Source organism: Plectropomus leopardus, chromosome 4, assembly GCF_026936395.1.
Source record: "Plectropomus leopardus strain MGB_pleo_1.0 chromosome 4, ASM2693639v1, whole genome shotgun sequence".
Classification (NCBI taxonomy): Eukaryota; Metazoa; Chordata; class Actinopteri; order Perciformes; family Serranidae; genus Plectropomus; species Plectropomus leopardus.
In genome coordinates, this window is record NC_142179.1 from 33,214,195 (window position 1) to 33,237,435 (window position 23,241).

General features: G+C 40.3%; 2 protein-coding genes and 1 long non-coding RNA gene across 3 annotated transcripts; 2 read left to right on the top strand and 1 right to left on the bottom strand.

Annotated features, from left to right (window-relative positions):
• Positions 1 to 45: 45 nt before the first annotated feature.
• rad9b (RAD9 checkpoint clamp component B) lies at positions 46 to 9,827 on the top strand. Its single transcript, XM_042487623.2, has 11 exons — positions 46 to 170; positions 826 to 896; positions 1,174 to 1,311; positions 1,515 to 1,629; positions 1,891 to 1,990; positions 2,328 to 2,434; positions 2,644 to 2,750; positions 3,681 to 3,745; positions 5,353 to 5,469; positions 7,471 to 7,693; positions 8,994 to 9,827. The coding sequence occupies exons 1-11, from the start codon at positions 137 to 139 to the stop codon at positions 9,126 to 9,128; spliced, it is 1,212 nt and encodes a 403-aa protein (XP_042343557.1). The 5' UTR covers positions 46 to 136; the 3' UTR covers positions 9,129 to 9,827.
• pptc7a (protein phosphatase targeting COQ7 a) lies at positions 9,801 to 23,075 on the bottom strand. The gene is made up of 6 exons (XM_042487624.2): positions 22,482 to 23,075; positions 19,824 to 20,003; positions 16,180 to 16,378; positions 13,161 to 13,284; positions 12,937 to 13,066; positions 9,801 to 11,984 (listed from the first exon to the last, which is right to left on the bottom strand). The coding sequence occupies exons 1-6, from the start codon at positions 22,681 to 22,683 to the stop codon at positions 11,926 to 11,928; spliced, it is 894 nt and encodes a 297-aa protein (XP_042343558.1). The 5' UTR covers positions 22,684 to 23,075; the 3' UTR covers positions 9,801 to 11,925.
• Positions 17,341 to 19,286, top strand: LOC148189815 (uncharacterized). The gene is made up of 3 exons (XR_015776496.1): positions 17,341 to 17,479; positions 18,233 to 18,345; positions 19,149 to 19,286. It is a non-coding gene; the product is annotated as an uncharacterized LOC148189815 (long non-coding RNA).
• Positions 23,076 to 23,241: the final 166 nt, after the last annotated feature.

The window sequence follows — 23,241 nt, forward strand, 5'->3', positions numbered from 1 at the left end:
ATTTAATTATCATGTTTTTTAGAGCTTAACCAAGCTAAACTAATTAGACAGATAGCTATCACAGCTGCGCGCGCTGTTTACCGGTGTCTAATGAAGAGCTCGAGCTCCTGAGTTTTAACATCAGCCACCAGAAAATATGAACTGCGTTCTGGAAGGAAATAACGTAAAAGGTGATTGTTAACAAGACCGTGTTCCGTTTATTGTAACGAATTTAAGCATTTTTTATAAAGAGTGTAAAAGCTGTAACCTGTATAAAAGTTGTAGTAGCTCTCAAGAGGCTTGAAAAACAGGTTATGATGACAGAATGCTAGCTTGGCTAATGTAGCTTAGCTTAGCTTAGCTTAGCTCTTCACTAACTAGCTAACCATTATTTTAGTGAAGTAAATGATGGCAGTTCACCCACATTTAATTGAAGAAAAAGCTACCGTAGTGATAGCAATACCAGTGTGTCTGTAGGTCATTAAAAAGGTTAAACAAATTACTTAAATTCAGTTTGAAAAATTCAATTCAATTTTTATGGTTGTCTTTGTAACAAATATTTAGCTAATTTCATTTATCCATCCTTTAAGATTTTTTTGTCTTTTTGTCATAATAAGTGAAGCTCTTTGTATTTAAGTCCACATTTATGATTTCACACATCCTTAACCATACCTCATGCTGACTTTATACTTTTACTTACCTGTTGGCAAAATGTTAACTAACCTTAGATCAACCTAAAGTAACTCTAAAAGTTTTAAGCGTCTTACACCTGTAGACACCCTAAACACATGTAAACAATAGTTTGTTGTTAACCTTGAATTCTGGTGGCGCTTGGTTGTGTTGCAGCATTTGGGAAGGCCGTTCATGCCCTGTCACGGATTGGAGATGACCTGTGGTTGGATCCCATGGTTAGAGGGGTGAGCAGCAATAACTAAAACTGGAGGGGAAACACTATCTAGTCATATCTTCAAATATCACCTATACTTGGTGTTAATCGGGGGAGTAACCAGGAAGTCTGACTTTTATAGAGAGGACTAATGTTATTGCTTGCCCCCTACCTTTTTATTTTTATTTATTTATTTATTTATTTTTACACAAAGTCTATATAGTGTTGGGCCTCCTGTCTCAGAGGCAATGGTAGCAAGGAACAACCTCTTAACTGAACCAGTTTCTCTCTCTCTCTTTGTGTTTAAGCTGGCACTGAGATCTGTGAATTCTTCTCATTCTGCATATGCCTGCTTCTTCTTCTCGCCGCTGTTCTTCCAGCAGTACAGCCTGGGATCAGTATCAGAGCAGGGCAGTGAAACAATCAAATGCAAACTGGTCATGAAGGTATATCAATCATGTTGGTTCATAATCTGTGGAGAGCTCAAAGTGACATCATAGGACACAGACTCAATTTTTCAGGATATAGGAGACAGGAGTGGCAGTCTCATGACATGATAATCTTCTCCCTTTCCTTTGAGACTCTATGACTGAAATGTTAAAATGGTCATGACAACCTTGTCTGAAACATGTTTATTTGTTTTTTTTAGTCTGTTCTACCTCTTTTCCGCTGTTTGACTTCGATTGAGCGTAATGTGGAAAAATGTCAGATATCAATCAGGGCTCCATACGACCGGGTGATGATGCAGTTTTTCTGTAGGCATGGTAGGAAACATTGCATTTTGTATTATAAGCTATAGGTGCATGTAAAGGACAGATTCTGCCTTTGTAGAGACCTGTCCTATTTGATTGTAATAACAAAAAAAAAAAAAATCTTAAATGGTATTCTTAAAACTTAGAACCGTTTTCTTTACTTAGCCAGATTTATTTAACGACGTTCATCTCTGTGCTGCAGACACTGCATTTCATATTATCAACACTTGGTGGCAGTGTCCTCCAAATGTCTCCTCTCTGCTTTTATGATAGGCATCACAAAGACACACAACCTGCGTTTCCAGGAAACTGAGGCTCTGCAGGCAGTGTTTTCTTCACACCTCTGTCCCAATGTGCTGAAAGCTCCTGCCAGGTTAGCAGCTCAGTATTATGTTATCAAGTTAGAACTTTCTACCATACAGTATACAACAAATTAAACTTTAGGAGTGTTTGATGGAGTCGGACCCTTTTTTTCTGCAAATAAAATCTTAGTTCCAGTAAGGTTCAGAAATCTACCCATAAACTTTGCTTTTCATGACAAGTGGATTCACAGTAAAATGAATTAGTTATAGGGTAACCGCCAGCTAGATTCAGCAGCGATTCAGTTTATTCAGCCTTTGACAAGGACATAAACGTAAACATCAGTGACATAAGGCTCTCTGCTCAATGATTTTGCATGGTTTTGCATTTGTTTTGATCTACCTCTGCAGGCTTCTTGGTGATATGGTGATGCATTTCCCAGTGTCCCAGGAGGAAATCACTCTGTCTGTGACTCCTCTGAGAGTCAATCTGAGAAATTACTATGAAGGTGGAAATGGTGAGCTAACATTACACTGTGATTTGGCTCGGGCCCATGACAATACCGTGAGTCACAGATATCACAAGTGTTAAGAAGTCGCATCAGCTTTGAGACATTTGACAATCCAGCATGATTATGCAAATTTAATTTAATTCTTCAACCACATTTAGACAAACACTTAAAATGTTGTGCAAATAATGTTTGACTTGGATGCACTTCTGTCACAGATCACATGAAGTTTATGTACACGGAGATGTCCTTACACCCAGACGAGTTTGACTACTTTCAGGTCGGAGTGGAGTCCGACATTACCTTCTGTCTAAAGGAGTTTAGGGTAACGGTTATTTTTGGAGGCTCCTTTTATCCTGTCACATGAGAATATTATGTGTACCTTGCGTGTGCGTTTGCCGTGTGTGTGTGTGTGTGTGTGTGTGTGTAAGTGTAAGAGTACTGGCTCACCAGTAGTATTCATGTCTGAGAGGTCATATTTCTGGTCCTGTAATTTGGATACTCAAGTGACCTGGATCTCTGCATCGTTTCCATGTGAACTTTCCCCTCGGTGTTGTGACTCATCTTTAAAGCAAAAATAGTGCGACTTAAGTGACACATATTATACCACCACATAAAAAAGTAATTGAAGTTCTGAGTAGTAGAAATTATAGGCTGCACATTGTGTGGTTTGTTATGAAACATGTAACATTCAAGCCAAGTAGGAATGTTGTAACTAAGGGCCAGCTCAACTTAAGTCGATCTTAAACTGATTACATTTTGAGTGAAAAAATCAAAAAGATCAAAATATTAGATCTTAGAGAAATATAATGTAATTTCCTAAATAGCCCTAAACATACCCATTAAAATTGCTTTCTTCTGTATTTTTTTAAATCACTTGGAAATCTGGATGAACAGTCCATGTGTTAGTCTGGTTAATAAGACTTGACCTGCATTAACGCCCACAACTTTTGTCCCTAATGTCTTGGAATGTTTCTTGGACACCCCGCTGTGAGGATCCTCATTAGCCAGCCTAGTCCTCTTGTTCCTGTCCGTTTTGGAAAATCTGGTTTGGGTGGATTAGAAGCCAGGCTTTACCTTGTAGTCAGCCTCAATTTACTTGAGCATTGATATTTTTCTTTCGCCTGATCACTGTAAACACATAATGACATTACTCTCATATCTGCTTTTAAAATGTCACAGTTATGACATGGATGCACACAAGCACATTCCAGTTTTTGTCAGAGAATTGCTGCTGTTCTGTTTTTCCCCCCAGGGTTTACTGTCCTTTGCAGAGTCACATTGCCTTCCAGTGTCTGTCTACTTCGGAGCTGCAGGAAAGTGAGTGTCTCATCATCATTAGCTTGAGTGACATTCAACGTCAGTCTGTGGGGTGCTGTACCACAGGCGGAGTGTGTAATTAATACCAGATAACCTCTACATTTAACCTATTTTGACCATGGCTGGTGAGTTTGATTATTATTTTTTTTTTTTACCAACTGACCATTTATCAGTTCAGTCAATTTACTATCCCATATGGAAACTTAGTTTGCAGTGAAGTACGAAAACAAAGACAACACTATACATACAATATACAGAACACAATAATGCACATTATTACAGCAAAAGGTCTCTAAAATGGTAGATTACATGTGCAAATTAAGCTAGTTAAAGGTCCAGTGTGTATGATTTAGGGGTATCTACTGGCAGATATGGTATATAATATCATAGTTTTTAATGGTTTTAATCACCTGAACATAAGAATCGTGGTGTTAAGACGCTGCCAGTGTCGCTAAGAATGTGTTTACTAGGAGACAGATCACAAGTACATAACATGCCAAGAGAAGAAGTCTCAGTTGTTATGGCCGGGGTCACTCCAGCTGCTAGAGCAATACTCAGGTACTGACAATCAACTAAATCCCCAGAAATGAAAGAATGGGTCAATTTTATGACAAAAACTGCCTCATATTAATCCACGCTGGCCAGGATGACTGACAGAAACCAGGCCAAGGAACCAATTTAGGAGGATTTATGGAATTGTATTACACTATCCAAAAACCCTGAAATATGACTATTGCTCTTCTGTCCTCTGTCCTCTCCTCTGCCTATTCTTTTATTTTATTTTATTCATCAATTTGTAACTGAAATTATTACTATAGTTTTTTTTTAAATTTTGTTGTGCCCTCTCTTGTAGGGATTGCCTTTATTCTATAGCCATTTTATTTTTATTGTTGCCAATAGAATTTCTCATCTGATATGTTAATCTGTCATGTACCAGCCTATTCAAAATCGATAAGAATTATTATTATTATTATTATTATTATTATCATTATTATTAAATTTTTTAATTTAATGTAATTTTTTTAAAGATTATTTTTTGGGGCTTTTTTACCTGTATTTTATAAGACAGCTTAAGTGTGAAAGGGGGAGAGAGAGCGAGAGGGAATGACATGCAGCAAAGGTTTGAGGACAGAATTGAACCTGCGGCTGCTGCGGCGAGGACACAGCCTCGGTACATGGGGCGCCCGCTCAAACCACCAAGCCACGAGGCGCCAAGAATTTGTATTATAAAAAAAAAAAAAAATTACCTTAAAATGAGCTGTTTATGTCTACACACGTAGCCAGTCCTTTCCCTTGAATTTGCCATGTTGTTTCTACAGTAGCCTAGAACAGACAAACCAAACACTGGCTGTAGATACGGCCAATTGCATGTTTACACTTCCGTGTTTTCACATTTTTTAATTTTTGCGTAGTTCTCCTAAACGCTTGGCACATGGGAGAAACCTAAGTTCTTCAACTTTACCCATAGGTGGTACTAAATCCTACACACTGGACCTTTGAGTTATGGTTAGTTTTTCTATTGGCTGCTTAATGTTAAAAAGAGGAGAGTATTTCATTAAATTTCAGTCACTGTCAGATGTCTGTCAGTATGTCATTGGTGTTTGCAGGCCTGTGTGCTTCTCTGTGGAGGACATGGTCCTGGAGGCGACTGTAGTGCTGGCTACTCTAGTTGACTCTGAAAGCAGGGACCCCTCTCAGCCTGCAGAGACCCTTACTACCCCCAGGTAACAAACACTGCATGCTCCGATCACACTTTTTAAATTCTGTCTGCAATAACTGGCAACTGAAGACTTTGTGGGCCCCATTTCTCAAATCTACTGTGACGGTGTATCCCAGAGTATAATTGAATCTTCCCACAGGGCTCTACCTGAGCTTCTCTCCTGGCACTCGGTCAAGGCGGTTTGCCCTCATTGACTGTTTTTAGCTTCCTAAGAGGGCGTAGTGTTACAACAGACAGCCTTATGTCTGTAACCGAGATAAATAGGGCAAGTCCAGGACATGTGGGGCTACTGGGAAGCCTGTCAGTGTGGCAATCTGTAATCCTCTCATCTCAGCCATGCTAGCCTGCTTGGCTGTTCTGCTAGTGTCACTGTCCCGCTCTGCTAACTCACCCTCTATGTTGTACTATGCTTTGGATGACTGTCAGACATCTGGGTCATTTTTAGCTTGGTTTGCTTGAGCAGTCAGTTCAGTGCTCCTGTTCCCACAGCTCAGGAATTCAACTACAACCCGCTCTCTGCTGTTTCTGAACATATGCAGAGCCCGAGTTTGTGTGGAGACATTTTGTAACTTTCTTGCTATCTTCTTCCTCATTTTACTTTTTTATTTTGTGGTCTGGTGCTTCTCTGAGGTTGATGACGCGCAGTGTGTTTACATGCACAGGGTTGTTTTGTTACCATGCTTAAGGCTACTTTCAGTATCAGCTGACAGCTACACACCCTGTTCATGGATGTTTTTGTAAAGGTGAATAAACAAAATGTGCTTTAATATTTTTGAATGCATGTAACTTCAAAAGTTGATAATAATATCAAGTTTATTACACTTATTTATTACACAAATTTATTGTTTCAACATTACTTCCACCATCAAGTGTTCTTGCTTAGTACTATTTTAATATTAATATCATCTTATACAATCTGTTTTTATTTGTACCTCTGGTGAAAAGCAAAACAATTGTGATTATTAAAGGCAACACAGACACAAATTTAGAACATATAGTCAATATGTTTAACTCTTTGAAACCTTGAGCGACATCACTTTTCTTGTGCTGCGTTCAGAAGCCTTTTACAAGTATTTAAAGCTTTAAATCCTGGGCAAATTACTTTGATTCCATCTTTCAGAAACATGGGGAAAAAGTCGATGAGCAACTTGGAAAGAAATGTTCCACAAATCACAAGACATTATTAGATTATGAAATTCTTAAAAAGAAAGGGAGGGGTAAAATGTCAAGAGGAAAAAAAAAGCCAGGGAAAGATAATATTTATAATTAATTATCATGATTACAAATTTTAAAATTATTTCACAGAATTATTATATTTTATATTGATATATTATATATTTATATTTTACTTTTTATCTTAATTTTTTATGGAGGCGGATCTGTTTTTTTTTTTTTAATTTTAATGTTTAAAATGTTATTTACTTGTACATCTTTTACTAATTCTTCCTGATTTCAGGCCATTACTTCTTTCCCCTACTCATTGCCTTTTCCCATATTTCTTGAAAGAAATCAAGCCAGTTTGCTCAGGTTTCAGGAGTTAAATTTTCCAAAGAAAAAAAAACATGTTGCTTATTCGAGTTGATGCCCTGTTTTTCAGCTTTGTAGTCATTGTGTTGTGTGATATTTCCCCTTCAGCCTTTGTGCAATTCGCCTCATTTCCCTGCCTCTTGTTTTGTTATTTCCTGGCATTAACATTATCTCCACTCCCTCCATTACACATGCCAGTATAACCACCACCTCTCATCACCAGGCTCAGTGATAATCCTCATGCTCGGGAGTCAAGTTTCACTGAGACACACTGTGACTTCACTGTGTTGTCAGCACAGGAACAGAACTGTTAGTTTGCAGCTATAAAACATGAAAGCAGTGACCACAATTACAATGCTCACGGTGCCACAGTTATTTTTGTCAGCATAGGAATTGATCATTAGGTCTAGATTAAAAATTTAAAAAAAAAAAAAAACCCAGCTTGCCACAGAGACGGATGTGTCTTGTGTCTTCGCAGATGTGCAGACGGTGCTTCTCTACCTGAGAGTTCATGTCAGGCGAACTGCAGAAACGCTCATGATCCTCCTGCTGAGATGGAGATGGTACCCTCTAGCCAGGGCAGCCCTTTAATCAACCCACCTGCTCTAAAGTTGCTCCCGCCTCAGACTGACGGCTCTAATGGGCTTGGTGTAGCTGATGAGGCCTGTGCCAGTGCTGCCACAACGCCTGCTTCCTCCACGGTAACAAGAGCTTCCTGTTGGATTTGGTTTTTGTGCCTCCTTGCCAGTGACACAGTGGCCAGAGGCAATATGTTTTGGGGTTGTCAGTCCCTTTCTTGTGAACGCAATATCTCAGGAACACCATCAGGGAATTTCTTCAAATTTGGCACAAACGTTCATTTGGTCTCAGTAATAAACAAATTAGATTTTGGTGGTCAAAGGTCACTGTGACCTCAGGAAACACATTTTGGCCATAACATAAGAATTCATACACTAATTCTGACAAAATGTCACATAAATGTGATGACATTTTTATATCCAAAAGGTCAAAGGTTAGCTTCACTGTGACATCATAATGTTTTGCAAAAACACTTTTCTGGCCATTACTCAATGTCATAACTCAAGAGCATAAGGGGTGACATTTTCTTTTTTAATTCTTTATTTTTCTGGACAGCATTAAATGGAACAGAACATACATTAATATAGATAGTTCAGTTTCCCTTGCTGTTCAGGGTTTTTTTTTTCTTTTTCATGAGATGAAATTTACTATTATAAGGGGTGACATTTGCTCAGATACTGAATTTCTGATCTTGGGTGCCCATCTTAAAACTGAGACGATTGTATAGATGTCAAGCATCTGAATTTTGGATGTAGCTTTCCATATCCAGCAGAGCAACATTACTATTTGAAGCACTGTCGACTGTCATAATAACATATTGGCCTTGACACAGACAAGAATGTAAACTTCATTTGACTGACAGATCCATACAACCCCAGGGCAGTAATTCTAGTTTACTGGAACTCCATACGGCCTCTACATGTTTGTTCTCTGATGCTTGCAGGCGTTGCAGTTTTGCAGGATGTGTGGCATCGTGAAGTGCCAAAATGCTTTAAGTGCTCCACTTTGACCTCCACTGGAAATATGCCCAGAGTGCCTGTTCAGTCATACCTCATATGGTGAGGTGAGACTGAACAGGCATGCAGGGTGGCACTGGATTTGACTGATGTGCTCTGACATCATGATAAATCAACCTATTTGTTGGAATCACAGTCAAACTTCGACTTCTCCATGTTAAATGTGTTGATCTTTATTTTTTGGCCCCTCAAGAGGTGATATATATCTTTTCAGATCAGTGTCCTAGAGAAATGAAGCAGCACTTATATTATCTTTTATTGTATCAATATTTACATTAGCCCCCTGTTCTTCAGTAAAAAAAAAAAAATCCAAAAGGAATGAAAAGTCAAATAAAATTAAAACAAATCATCTCTTTTTGAATAAAGTTTTTTTGTACTCTGACATGTTGTCTCTTTCTTTCTGTAGATCTGCTCCCTCCTCTTCAGGGCTTTGTCCTCAGAGCAGGACAGTGATGGTGCTGCCAGACTGCCTGTTCTGGCATGTTTCAGTGACGGAGAGGACAATGTGGAGGACGACGTTGCAAGAAGCCCTTCACTCTGAAAACAGAGCTCCTACACACGGCTCGTTTCTCCCTATAACTTCTCGTGATGTTGTCAAAAGTAGGCCTCAGCATTCTATTGTATTCCAAATGATAGAATTTAAAGTAATTTGTGTTTAATGTATTTTGTATTTTAAGCAGTTTTTAAGCTTGTTGTTTATAGATCAAACTTTGCTTTGCTAAATTGTTTTCAGTATTACCTCGCAGTTGGACATTTATTTGGAATAATTATTTATCAAATAATATATCAAAGAATTTGTTGCCATAATTTCAGAGTGTGAAATAGATTTGTCCTAACATGTAAGAAAAGAGACTTTTTGTTCTTGTCTGTGAAAACATTACATCAGCTTGAAGACACCACACCTGTCTGTTGATGGTAACTGGTAGTATGCCTGATGTGTGAGGAATGTGGGAGTACACTCTCACAAATTGTACAAGGTGTTCTTAAGCATTATCTTTTTCTAGCCTGAACAGCAGCCTGAACTCAGTGAGGTAACACACACTGGAAGCAGAGCTAAATGTGATAACGTCTTCATGGGAAAACACATCCCTGGAGGCATCCGGCCTTTACAAAAACGCCTCTGCTAGGTATTGTTCAATCCTGCCAAGGAGTGTTCTGATCTAAAACCAACTATCAGTTTAAGTTCAAATCATAATCATCGAGTACAACAGAATAATAAATACTATACTCTTTATTTAAATATTGTACAGATTTGAAAATGTTTTTTTTTTACAGAGCTTAGATCTTCATTGAACTGTACATCCAAAATATATATAGACACATGCTCTGGTTGTAACAAAGGGTTTGGAAGATGAGAGACGACAGGGAAGAGTGTCAGGGCAGGTATGAGTCAGGAAGCAGGAACCACAAAGCGAACAGTGGCAGTACCATCTGACTGGGAGAATTGCTTTGTAATATTAAGGCTGCTTAGATTGTCCTCAGTGCTTTAACACTTAAAACTCACATTTTGACCATTCACTGCTCCTCTGTGCCCATCAGCACCACTTCACAATGACACTTTACACTGCAGTCCTCCAGTGGGAACTTGTCAGATTAAATAGGGAAACGGTCCATTAGATAGTGCAGTTTGTAAACAGTGATCGGAAGATCCTTAGGGAGGATTTTCGAAGCGTGCGATGGCTTTATCACTATTCCTAAGCTCCTGACTGAGTGCAGAGAAGCAGATTTCAGGAGAGGAAAAAAAGCTTGAGCATACTACAGGTGAAAGGATCTTGTGTTAAGACAGCAGGGCATGATGGGAAAGCTGTTTTGACTCTTATGGCTACTTAACATTTTGAGGCTTTGTGCCCAGTACCTGGCACATAGTTGGGGGTTTAAGGAATTATTTGCCAGTATCAATGACACCTGATACAAGGCACATCATTTGAACATTACACAAAATAATTTTAAGAATTTTTTAAAACTGTGGGTAAAAGCTGTAGGTAATGCCAAGTGCAAATCTGCGGTGATGTAATGGAAACATAATGACCACTTCTGCAGTGACGTATGAATGTGCCATTGGAGCTGTAGAGCAGTAGGGAGAGAGAAGAAAAAGGAAACGCTGATTGTGAACAACAGTTTCTAAAGCTACTTTGATGCGGCGATCAGTCCAAAGAAATTCAACAATCCCACTGAACAAAGAAGTTACAAAAATACATTTTGGTCACCTGACCGACTTCCACTGTTTTCTTTTTTCTTTCAGATATGCTTCGTAAGCTTTTTGTGCGTTTAAGGCTGCAACACCAACATCAGCCCAGTGGAAACGGAGGAGTCTGTGGCCTTCACATCCATTTCATAGACACTAATTACACATATCAAAAAGACACACTGACGAGCACATTCATCACACATATTCATAGACACGTCACATGTAATCACAATCAAGACTTCAGCAGCAGCTGTGAGATTAAAGGGAGGGCATCAGTTTGACAAAATATGTATCTGGCGAGGCTATTAAATCCTCATCCTAACAGCCGTGAAGTAACAAAATGTGTGCTAGACTTGAATCACATTGGTATGGAAAAGGCAGCTGCTGCTCTTCTTCATGAAATCTTATTGGATCACCCTGCCAAGAAACTAACCATGGATGTATAAATGTCACATACACTCAATCCTCGCAAATATTAAACTAAACATCCCAGAACAGCACACTGGTCTACTATCAAACATATGCTCCCTGCACCCACATACAAGGTTCCAGGCTCTTTCGACAAAAGTTTGTATCATTAGGAACATTTGCTTGCACAAGGCAGCCCATTTATTGAGCCCTAATGCTGCCATTTTCTGTGCAGTTCCCTCCATGACACGACTGATGGACTGTATCTTCGCCTTTCAGCAGCCCAGCATGGAGCCGTTTTAACGGTCTAACACCTACCGTCTGGCTACATCTGAATCTCGACTTCCTCCCAGCCCAAACCACCCGTCAGAGAAAGACGACTTATCCCCGTCAGACAGGATCCTCATCTCCCATCGTGCCCAATGACTGCTTATCCCTGGCAATGGGATTATCCAGTGAGTACAGGGACACTGCAAAGATGCCAACAGTGCAGCCCAGCCAAGAGGATGTGCAGTACCCTTTATTCAGCCACTCTCTGATCGCAGAGAAGTGGGCATATAGGAGGTTCTTTAGGGGGGGGAGAAAGGGGTAGTGATGGTCAGCTGGGGGTGGATGAGGCCGAGTAGAGCCAGAGCATGTGGGGGAAGCATTTGGCTTCAGTCCTTCATCCTGGCCAGCAGGAATCAAAGCAGTCCATCACCTGCAGAGGCAGATGCCCCCCTGTCTCAGCTCCACACAGACTCTAGTCGGTGTATTCTGCCACTATTGACAGCAGCACTGTGATGTCATCTGGCTTTCCTCCTGGACAAAAAGAACAGCGTACAGTTAGGCTGGTACTACGCAAAAAATGTAACATGTCAATCTAGAAAATATTTGTGTCATGTATCATTATCCTCTTAATTAAAAGGAATCATATAGATTTTTTAAAGTGGGTTTGTATGGGACACCTTTTTATAGACAGTTTATTAAAAACAGTAGATGTCAGTTTGGAGAAGCAGGCAAGAGTCTGACATGGAAGCTAAGCAATGTACTGTTATGGAAGGGGGTCAGCAGCAAAGTGTGTTTTTGCCACCTAAAAAAGAAAAAAAAAAATACAGTTTAAATGTAGGCTATATTTAGAATATTTTCACCGCTTCAACTTAAGGCCAGATAGTGATTTCTAACTGAAAAAAGAAGCTGTTATTTGGGTCTCTTTACAGCCAGACTCCAATGAAAAATGCAGTGATTAAACATCGCTGAACACAGGAGCTGTTGGTCCTGTGCTGCCTCGATCAGTTGATTTGGATGCGGTATTGTGTAACTTTGGCTTTTATAAGATTTAATTCACGGTAGACCAGAAGCTCCTGTGTTCAGTGAGCTAAAATTACTGTTTTTCTCTTAATGGAGTCTGGTGGCTTCATAGAGGCTTTATCATCAAAATAAGCTGTCAGATGGAAAATGTAAAGCAGTGAAAATACTCTAAATATAGCATCCACTAACACTCATATAGGTTTTTTTCAGGTGGGACTTTTTTTTTAGGTGGTTAAAAATATGTTGTGTTGCTGTACCGCAGTACATTGTTTAGCTTCTGTGTCGGACTCCAGCCTGTTTCTCTGAACTCGGGGTGCCCACCACCATCTGCAGTGTGTAATACACTAACCATGGATTAATACCCCATTCGACCCCACTTCAAAAAAGTCAGAACTATACCTTTGAAGAGCAACAGGACGTACACTTCAGTTTCCATTTCCTCAAACAGAACTGACACACGTACCTCTTACATTCAGTCCGTTGTCACAGGCAAACTGTGCAAAAGGCGACATGTAATTGGGGTCATACGCCAGAACGTGGGCCTGCTCTGCGATGCTCCGGGCGGTCTGCTGGATGCTCTCATAGTTTGAGTTCTTTAGAGAAAAAAACAAAGCAAGAGTGAAGTTCGTATTCCAGACATATTTCTGATTCCACCATCAAATCTGTTTGAGCCTCCGTGTGACTCACCTTGAGTTTCTTCAGCTCCTGCAGGATCATGTAGTCGGGCATGTTGTCGAAGAGCCCGTCTGTGGCGGTGAGGATGATGTCACCCAGCTGGACATCGAAGGAAGAGCTGTCTGCTGCGTCAGGGCTGCAGGCACAGACCCGGTAAAGTAAGGCAGAGAACTATGCATGCAATGATTTTGGTGATTTAAGTGATTCAGGATTCAGAATGTGTTTTATCTCGCAGTGAAAACTAAAAATACAAACTAACACCAGCGTCAGCAAGGTTGTGACCGCATTAATGCCTCCTGCATAAGCTTCTTCTCTCTCCCTTTTACACCCCCGTCCAGGAAATCTGTCCCGTCTGACCTGGTATATTAATCTGAACCTCTAACCCAGCTCTACTCGAGGAACACTCACTGATTACTCTACAGTGGGAAAAGCTAGACTCCTGGCTGCTACTGATATTTCACCCTAGTTACAGAAACTTGATCACATGCGCAGGATGAGGATAAATTCAAAGAATCATCACATGGGGTTTTGGAAGGGACACTCAGCTCCAATAAAACGTGCCACAATTATGATGATGGGTGCTACAAATATACACAGGATAAAGTATCCGGCATGCTTAGTCTTCCAGGGTCGAGTTCACTTCTTGGAAGGTGCCCTTACTCTGTTGCACATCCCTTACCCAGTCGTGAATTATATTCATTACAAACTGTCTGGGGGCTGCATCATGACACATTGAGCCAAAGCTTCAGGGACAGCCTGTCCTGTCCTGTGCTTTGACTTCGATGTCGCTGAAATTGCAGTTCATGTGGAAAAAGGACTAGCATTTCTTCTTGGAGCCAGGTGGAGCCATAGAAAGACACTATCACAAATGCATCATGGACACCTGCAGTTAGATATGGAGGCATGAGAAACCTCTCTGCTGTATGCACTGGGTGAGCCAGCTGCTACTGAAATGAATTGGCTGCCATGTTTGGATTCATCATCCGTTGATGTGTGTGTGTGTGTTCAACACATCCATGAGCCAAAGTCATTTCTCAAATGCCACCGAGGACAAACACATTGGGTAATTATACAGTGATAACTCTGAATCATCTTATCTTCAACTGCAATTATGAAGTTAATCCCTGGGCAAAATGTATGGGCTTATAGCTGTGAAGCCATGTTACTATTAAAAGGTTAACTATTGTTTTTTTTCAACCTGGAACATATTTTCCCATGTTTCTGTGTCCAAGTGACTACTGGAAACAAGAGTTTTCTAAACTGGTCCAGTATTGAGTGAAAGTGCTGCAGCTGCTGAAAAAACAGGCTGCAATGTAATCCCTGCGGGGCATCTGTGCACCGTCAAATTTACTTCCACTAAAAGTGCTTGTTATTGCCACCGACAGGCTCAGATTGTCATCGCCAGTGTCTGACAACATGAAGTAATGAACACTACATTGATAGACCTTTTTGTTAAAGCATAACATCTGTTTACTTTAACCAGGAACAGCCACAAAGTCGCTATCGGCAAACCTGCCAGACTCCATGTAAATACATAGTAATTTTAACATGCAGCACATTTTCAAATCTAAATGATTGAGTGAATTCAGGGTTTATTTCAATCTAATCAGATTTGATGATTGTGAGAACAGCGGAGATACAGTCTCTGGCTTTTGTTTGATATGTAGTGAGTTGTTGCATATTTGCGATCTGTCGTTAGTGCTGTTAGCTTGTTTCTTATACGACGTGGACGCTGCTGTCACACTGACTTTGACACTTTGTATAGAAAACAAAACAAATCGTCAAATATTTATCTCCAACAGCCAAATTCTTTTTGACTGCCATGATCACAGTCGGGTACAGCCTTAACTTACAGTGGACCTACATTGACATTGCACAATTGTCTATAATGTTACATTGCAGCCTGTTTCGTAGCTGCTGGCTGCAGCAATCTGCTTAGTATTGGACCAGTTTCAAAAATTGTTGTTCCCATTAGTCACATACACACAAAAAACATAAGAAAATAGGGTCCAGGTAGAAAAATACAAAGTTACCCTTGAAAATACACATGCAGCATCATGTTGAATTTCTCCCAGAAGCACCATCTCCCTTTCCACAACAATATGAGGCAATATTTTACGTTTCAAGGTGCATTTCCCTTGTATCCTGCATCAAAAGAATGCTGTAGGTGCACTTCAGTTTTGACCCCTGCACTCTTTTCAATTGGTTGCTAGTGAGTTAGTGATCTAGGATTGGAAGCTTAATCCGCTGTTGCACTCAGTGTAAATCACTGAGTAAATCCTTCCAACTAAATGACTAAAATGCACAAATTAAAATGGAAGTGTCATTTCCAGAGCCACTCGAAATCCACCGCAACTGAAAGTGATGATGGGTTGGATAAGACTGATTTAAGGTCATTAGTAAGACAGAAAAATAAAACACTCATTCTGTCCCACTGGTGACATGCAGCTCAGGTTCATCCATGGTTCATCTTCTCTTCGTTTTTTTTTTCCAGAAATGCTTTTAAGAGGCTCAAAATAATCTGCCGGGTTCAAGACAGAATGAGTGAAAAGGTGGCTGAGCCTGCTGGTGCAGGATTGGCTGTGGACTCTTTGGTTTGTCCCTCAGCCCACACAGACTTTGACCCGGGTAAGAGGGAAAGCTTGGCAAACATCCAACGCTTGCCCTGCACTCCACTGATGTCTACTGTGCTGCTGCTTGGCACACCACAGCAACGAGACACAGCAGCACGTGGCCCCTGACACACTGTTACACTACAGCTCAACACAGTACAGTCGCTGCACTGACAAAACACTGCTGCAAGTGATGAACACAGGCACGACAAAATGTTCTGCAGTGCAGTTTGTTTCAGCTAAGCGCCTTTGTTATGTCTGCATGTGATCTGTATTGTCAGGATGTGTGCGGCTTCATCACACCTGCGGCAGGAACACATGCATCATCTTCGTTCTGTCACCTGTCCATATATGTGCTGTCCCCAAACAATTCAGATATCTGTGAGGCAGCAGATTTACTGCCCTGTTGGGTGTCCCACCTGTCACTGAGGACGGCTCCTTCAGCCCCTGGGGGTGCGATGGACAGCTGGAAGGGCGTGTTGAAGTAGTGCTGCTGCTCGTCTGAGCGGTGGACCACCTCCCCTCCCCGGACCACCAGGAAGCCAGAGTCTCCCAGGTTAGCTGTGTGCAGCCGGTGACTCTGCCGATCCAAAACCACAATGCACGCCGTGCTGCTGCCTGCAGACACACACATACATTTTTTTAAAATTCATTTTAAATGCAAATGTTATGCATGTTTTGAAACATCCTAGAAATAAAATGCAAATGCAGTTTGCATCATTCGCTGGTAAATGTAACAACCATAAAACAGAACATTCTCTTCTTCGATGTCCAGTATGTACCAGGTCAGCCAGTCACACATTCAGGAGCTCATGAATCACTGACGTCTCCCACTCGCTGTTATCGTGTGGTAGTACTCACGCTGCCTGATAAGGTGAGTGAACGACTTCAATGTTTTCATGAGCTTTAAGCAGTGTGCACAACCCTGCAATATTACAGCAAATTGACAATGATTGTGGAAACATCACAGATGCTACAAAAAGGATATGTTATATTTATTGCTCAAAAAAACAAGTTGATAAAGTGCAAAAGGGACAGTTCAAGTGAGCCATGAAATATGATGAGGAAGTCATTTCTCAGATTATTCTGACGCTACATGAATGCAGCACAAGGCTGCGGAGATAAGTGGAATGTCCGATACACGCCCCTCAAAGAGCGACAGTCAGTCTGCAGCATTTCTGTGACATCGCTTTGAGCTTAAATAGTCGACCTACATACAAGCGAGATGCTAAATCAATGTGATAAAATTAACAGTTTATCTTTATTAAAGCAAACTTATGACGGGTAAAGCAGAGAAGACGATGTTTGTGGGGTGTGTAGCTCTAGAGGTCGAACGTGCGCGAACTATATCAGTGACAAACATCAAAACTTGAAAAGTTCCATACATTGATGTTACTCTTGTGAAATATAGGGCTACTCATCACTGTAGTGTTATTTAGATATGTAGTTGCATGTTGTTCCTAGTAGCTGTGATGGTAGAGGCGTTTGTATGGTGCCCACCTGAGCATAACATCACTTCCTGAAAAACGTCTTAAAACGTCTCGAGGACGTATTGCATGCAAGTCACGTGAATGGAGCGAGTCTTGGCGTTATGCCACGATTTAATCATAAAAACATGATTATTCAACCATAGCAGTATTAATAAGGTGCTCTATTAGAATACGCGCTGTGAGCCTGAAGGAGATAACTTCTGTCGAGTTATTAATGCTTGAAACTCGAGTGAGTGACGCAAGTTTTTTTTTTGCTAATCTGTTGTTGTTTAGCTAGTTCTTGTACAGATACGTTTCTCTAAAAAACAGCTGGGGTTATGAGAAGCTTTTTTTGTCTTCAGTGTACTTTGGTGCATACTGTATCATCCTAATAATGTTTAAAATGATGCTAACGCTGATTGCTAATGCAGTTATTTGGTTTGTGTTGTATCCCTGTGCTAATGTTATGTTAAATGCTGTTTCGAGCTAATTGCTAAGCTAATTGCTAACTCCGGTCTGATTGAGCAGTGGTGAAACATTAAAGTAGCATTTCATCTATGTGGTTTACATTATAGCACTTGATTTAAGTGATATTCACCCACTTTAATGGTTTGTAGTGTAACTGCAATTGCATTTAAGTGATTTCGATGATAAAATACATGTTTAAGTAAATTAGGAATAATTCATGAAGTGCAAAACATTTGATGTCATTAACTGTTTAAAAAGAGTAATGTTGTAAATAAGAAGAGGTTTAAATAGATAATTCTTTTTTTGTTAAAATACCTTGGATTATAGAAACTCATGATAAGCTATTAATATTTTTTGGTGCTAAAACACTTGTAGTTGTAATACATGGCAGTATATTTCATTATACTGGACATCTGTTTTTGGTTATATGTTATAAAATACTCTGAAGAAGAAAGAAGTTAATGAGGTCTCATGATAGAAATAAAACTGATAACTTACAATTCTGCACTATTTGTGTTGTTTGTTTTTTTTTAAGGACCAGATTTACTGATAAACTGAGTGATTGTGAACCCAGCCCAGCGAGACTGGACTGTTGGGGATGCGGTGTGGCCTCCCGTAGGACCTGTTCGCAGAGGAGAATGTTTGTAGGTAAGAATACACACACTTAAACACTACCTGGGTAGTTGCATTTATGAAAACTGAACACACACACAGAAACTGAACTAGTCAAGCACTTGAAACTTCCAACTTAAAGGGATAAACTGAGTTGGTGAGCCCAGCTCGCAAAGACTCATTCCTTTGTTTTTGTTTATTTTGAAGGAGCTCTATTTTATTTATTTATTTTCATAGAAAAGCAGTACTGTGAGTGATCCTCTGCTGCTGTGGAGCAATAAATGTGTCAACATTTAAAGTATTACTCCTAACAGACCTAGATAGGTTAGGACTAGAGGTGCTAAATTTACTTATATCAACTCAAAGGAATGGATACTGTGAAAAGAATCGTAATACCCAGAGTACAACCATACCAAGGTGCTAAAAAATTGTCAATTAGATTTTCTTTTGACATAGTTTTCTCAACAATGCCTTTTCATTTCCACTTTCTACAGCTATATAGGCTTCAAAGACTTTCTACAGCTATATTGGCTTCAAAGATTACCCTCTGTTTATGAAAAGATACCTAATTAAAGTGTGTTTGGGAGACTGATTAATGAGGTTAAATGAATACACAAACTCAACATACCATAATCAGCGTAGCGGCTGTAAGAATTTTTAGAGTTCCACCATCTGGGAGATGGTAAATGGGAAACACGAGCTGGTGGAGCAGGCGGACAGCGTGCAGCCACACCCTGCTGCTGATTCATTCGGCACACCAAAATATGCTCACTGGGATCAACCTTAAAAACCCCTCACGCACTGTGACTCACTCCCTTTCTTCTCCGTTTTCTCTCCAGCAGCACAATTACGTACACTGCCGGCCTCAAGAACATTCCCTCTGCCGTGAAGGAACAGCACAATACTGTGTTGTTTCCCCTGCTGCACATGTGATAACGGGGTGGAAAAGTACTGACGCTCACAGAGACTGAGATCTGTTCCCAAAACATTTATTCGCCGACGTTGACACGTTTGTGCATGCTTTGTTGTCGATAAGCAGTGCGAAGGAGGAGAAGGGTTCTGGAAGTGAATTGTAAAGGGCAGGTCAGGACATGGGACATTCCCGGGACTTCTTAATGGGATCTGTCTGTTGTGACTCATGATGAAAAAATCTCCATCCAGCCACCACTGAACTGAACGGGCAGAACAAACAACCTCACCATAAACAGTGTGCTCCGACCAAAACACATGTGAAAATGTTTTTTTGGCCTGCACAGTGTGCGTCCACACAGCATAGGTCGAATTGTGCTGTCCGGCACAATGTGAGGCATGGATCTTAATTAGGCTGGAGTGGGAGGCACTGAGTAGGAAACCTTGGCAGTCCTCTTATAATCATCAAACTAGACAAACAGGAGAGTATTCGATAATGTATTGATGAGGTCCTGTTTACTTTAATGTGTATTTAGAACAAGTGGAGGTAGGAATGACACTCTCTATAAACACAGAGATGCTGTGTTTCCAGTGGCTGTACTCACCCAGCAGTGGCACTTTGTTCTGAAGCAGCTCGTAGTAGCTGGTCGTGAGGACTCCCACTGGGTTACTGGGAACAAAGCGTCCTTCCTTTACCAGCCGCTCACATGTCTTCATCAGTGTACCTGAAAACTGTGATGGGTCTACTCCATAGTCCCGCCAGCCACCTACTCCATCTGCAACACCTAAAAACAGACAGGTTTTTTTTTTTATGATTGGAATTAATCATTTTCATCTTAAAAGCAGTTCAACAACTCTCTCTTACAACAGTAAAATTGGATTATGTATTGGACATAATACTGCCCTTTAAACCCCACAGTGGAATTGTTTTTTCAAGGGGTTAAGTAAAAACAAGCTCCGAAAAATAATAATCATTCTTGGCATTGCTCAGACTTGTGCACAAGTGAGGATCTTGCAAGAACAAGGCCATGCAGCTGCACAATAAGGAAAAACAATGGCCACTTTCACCAAGATGCAGAAAGAACATCCAGTACAGAAAGACACGTGTTCAAGTAATCAAATCTCTGTTTCTGTTTCCTGATTATGTTTAGTGAGTTTATCCAATCATCTACAGATGTCAAGAGATCTTTCAAATACTGTAAATTAACACACACACACAAAAAACTATTTTTTTCTTCTTAAAAAATGACAACAAAAAAGAAAAAAACAAAAACAAACTAACTAATAAAAAGGGAAAATTATCTTAAAACCTAATAATAATAATAAGCTTTATTTGTATTTAAAACCTAACAATTCATGAGAAACGTGTATGTAAATACATATATAAAAACAAATACAGCATACAGATATATACACCCACATATGCATAAATAAAATAAAATAAATCAAAAATCATTATACAACACATGTATACCATAGCTCTGGCAATGAGTAGCAGAGCAGGTCAGAGGTGAGAAACAAATAAAAGAAATAAAATGTAGAAATATAAAAGATATATTAAACAAGAAGAGTAAAATTATAAAAGCACATTAAAAGCATAAAACACATTTTTAAGAGTAAAACCATAATATGTGATTATATGAATGAATGAAATGAAATAAATTAGACGACTGGACTAGTTAAAAGCATGAGTATAGAAATGGGCCGCCTGTCAGTCTGTAGTAAACGTAACACCTCTAATCCTGGCAATGCAGTTTACCTTCATGTGTTTATCAGTGAGAGATCGCCACAGTCAGAACATGCAGGAGCATTGGTGGGTGTGGTGGAGTGTATGCAGAGAGCATTAGAGTAACAGCAAAGGAAATGCTGGAAATTGGTGTTGACTTCTTATTACCTTTTGTTCTTGTTTGTAATGAAAACAAGAAAATATAAAAGGTGATAATACTCGGGGGGGGGGTTGAACCAGGGGAAGCTTGCCCAGGGCGCCGAATCTGCTAGAGCCAGCACTGCTCTTGGCTTCAAAACATAAAATCTCCCAAATGCTTTAAAGACGCCTTCATTAATCTCTCTATAAAAACACAATCTGCTGTGTAGGTTAATAAGAGCACTTGTTCCCATAGGCACATCTGGTAAGGTCAAAGATTTTCCTAGAAAGGAAACTTTAGTCTCGCTACTCCCAGGACTGACCATACAAGGATGGCCCTGTGCGTCTCCTCAGCCTGTGCCAAAACAGAGAAACAGGCCTGCTTAAAGCAGACACACAACTTTGCAACTAATCAAACCCTTCCAAAAATAACCTGGCTTCGTGAAAGGATGTCAAAATTTCTACGTTTACTTGTCTGTCTTGGTTGATACCCTAAAGCATCATCACACTGACACTGAGCAGAGCTGCACAGTCCTGCAGAGATGTTAAATAACAGGTTGTTTATATGGGATTCAAGGTCTCTGTGCAGAGGAGACATTTTAATCAACTTTAAATTGAGCCGATTGTTGTTTTTGTTTAGTTAAGGTATTGATGGTGTGAGTAATTGATTTCCTGCACAACACAGGGGAGGTTTAGGTGCAAGCAGCTTGGTTTAACCCTTTGAAACCTGGCAAGTGTTTGATTTCTTGCAAAAACATGTGGAGAAGGCAACGAGCAACTTAAGACATGGCCCAAAAGTCAGCAAGAAATTGGTACAAAAAGAAAGAAAGAAAGAAAATGACCTGAAAAAAACCAACAACAAAGAAAGGTAAAAAACAAACATGAAATGACCCCAAAAAGTACTTTTTCTGTAACATTATTTTGAATATATAATTAACATATTATTATTATTGTTGTTATTATCATTATTATTAAATGTAGATTTCTGGACATTTTTCCTGTTTTATTTCCCCCTTTAAAAAAATTAGGTCTTTTTCTTGTCACCTTTTACTAATTTCTTGCAGTTGTGGGACATTTCTTGCCAATTTGATTACTGCCTTTCCCCCCATGTTTTTTTTTTTTTTTTTAAAGAAATCAGACCAACAAGTTAAAGATGCAGCCGGTTGTTGCAGGGGACTATTACAAAATTGAAAAACAAACACTGAAGTGATGTGATCACATCTGAGTGGGTACTTCCACGAGCCTTCAGAACACTATGTTAATGGTCTCACGTGCAATCCAACCTACGATAAGACAATTCAGCCCTCTTATATCATTCACGTCATAGCAACGTTATACACGCTGATGTCGCATTGATTGGTTAATGTTGTTACAGCAAAAAAAAAAAACACACACTCACCCAAAACATCGGCGGATCTGTGTCGGGCGATGAAGCACGCGTCGTCCCCATAGCACATCCCTTTCTTCAGGATGCCTTTGCGAAAATCCTTGCCGAAGCCACAGCTCGCCGTCACCAGGCTGTAGTCACGGCTGTCTGTTTGAGAAAGTCCGCCGATGACAGCTCTGGCAACCAGTCTACCGTACGACAGCACGGACAACATCACCTACACACCAGCTCCCACCAAACAAACCGGCCAAGCTAGCAGCCCTGGCTAGCTTAGCGGCGATGTAAGCACACAGTGTTGACTTGCTAGCTTGCTAACGAGGCTGGAGATGCGCGGTGTAGCTAGCCACACACTGCCGCCGATAACAACAGCCGCCACGCAGACATACACACAATGCCCTCCGCTGGGAGAATAAATTCAGACTCAGGGAGCTTTGTTCCTGCGCCGTGGTATCTGAAAAAAAAATCACACAAAACAGTCGCCTCTTCCGCTCCAAAAGACCCGTAAGAGGTGTTTCTCTGCGGCCATGGTGCCTGATCTGCCTTTGCGACGCTACATATCAGAAAGTGTGAACCAACTGCCCCGTGGCCTCACTCACTCCGCTCTGCGAGCACGGTCTTGTGACTGCTCTGACGTCAGACACCATTACGCAATCCACGTTTCCTTATAAGGAAATATCAATTTCAGTCAGCTTTAAGCATATTTTTAAGTATTAAAGACCTAAAATATTGAAAGACAAATGCTCTTACTAAATATTAAACAGAATAAGCTATG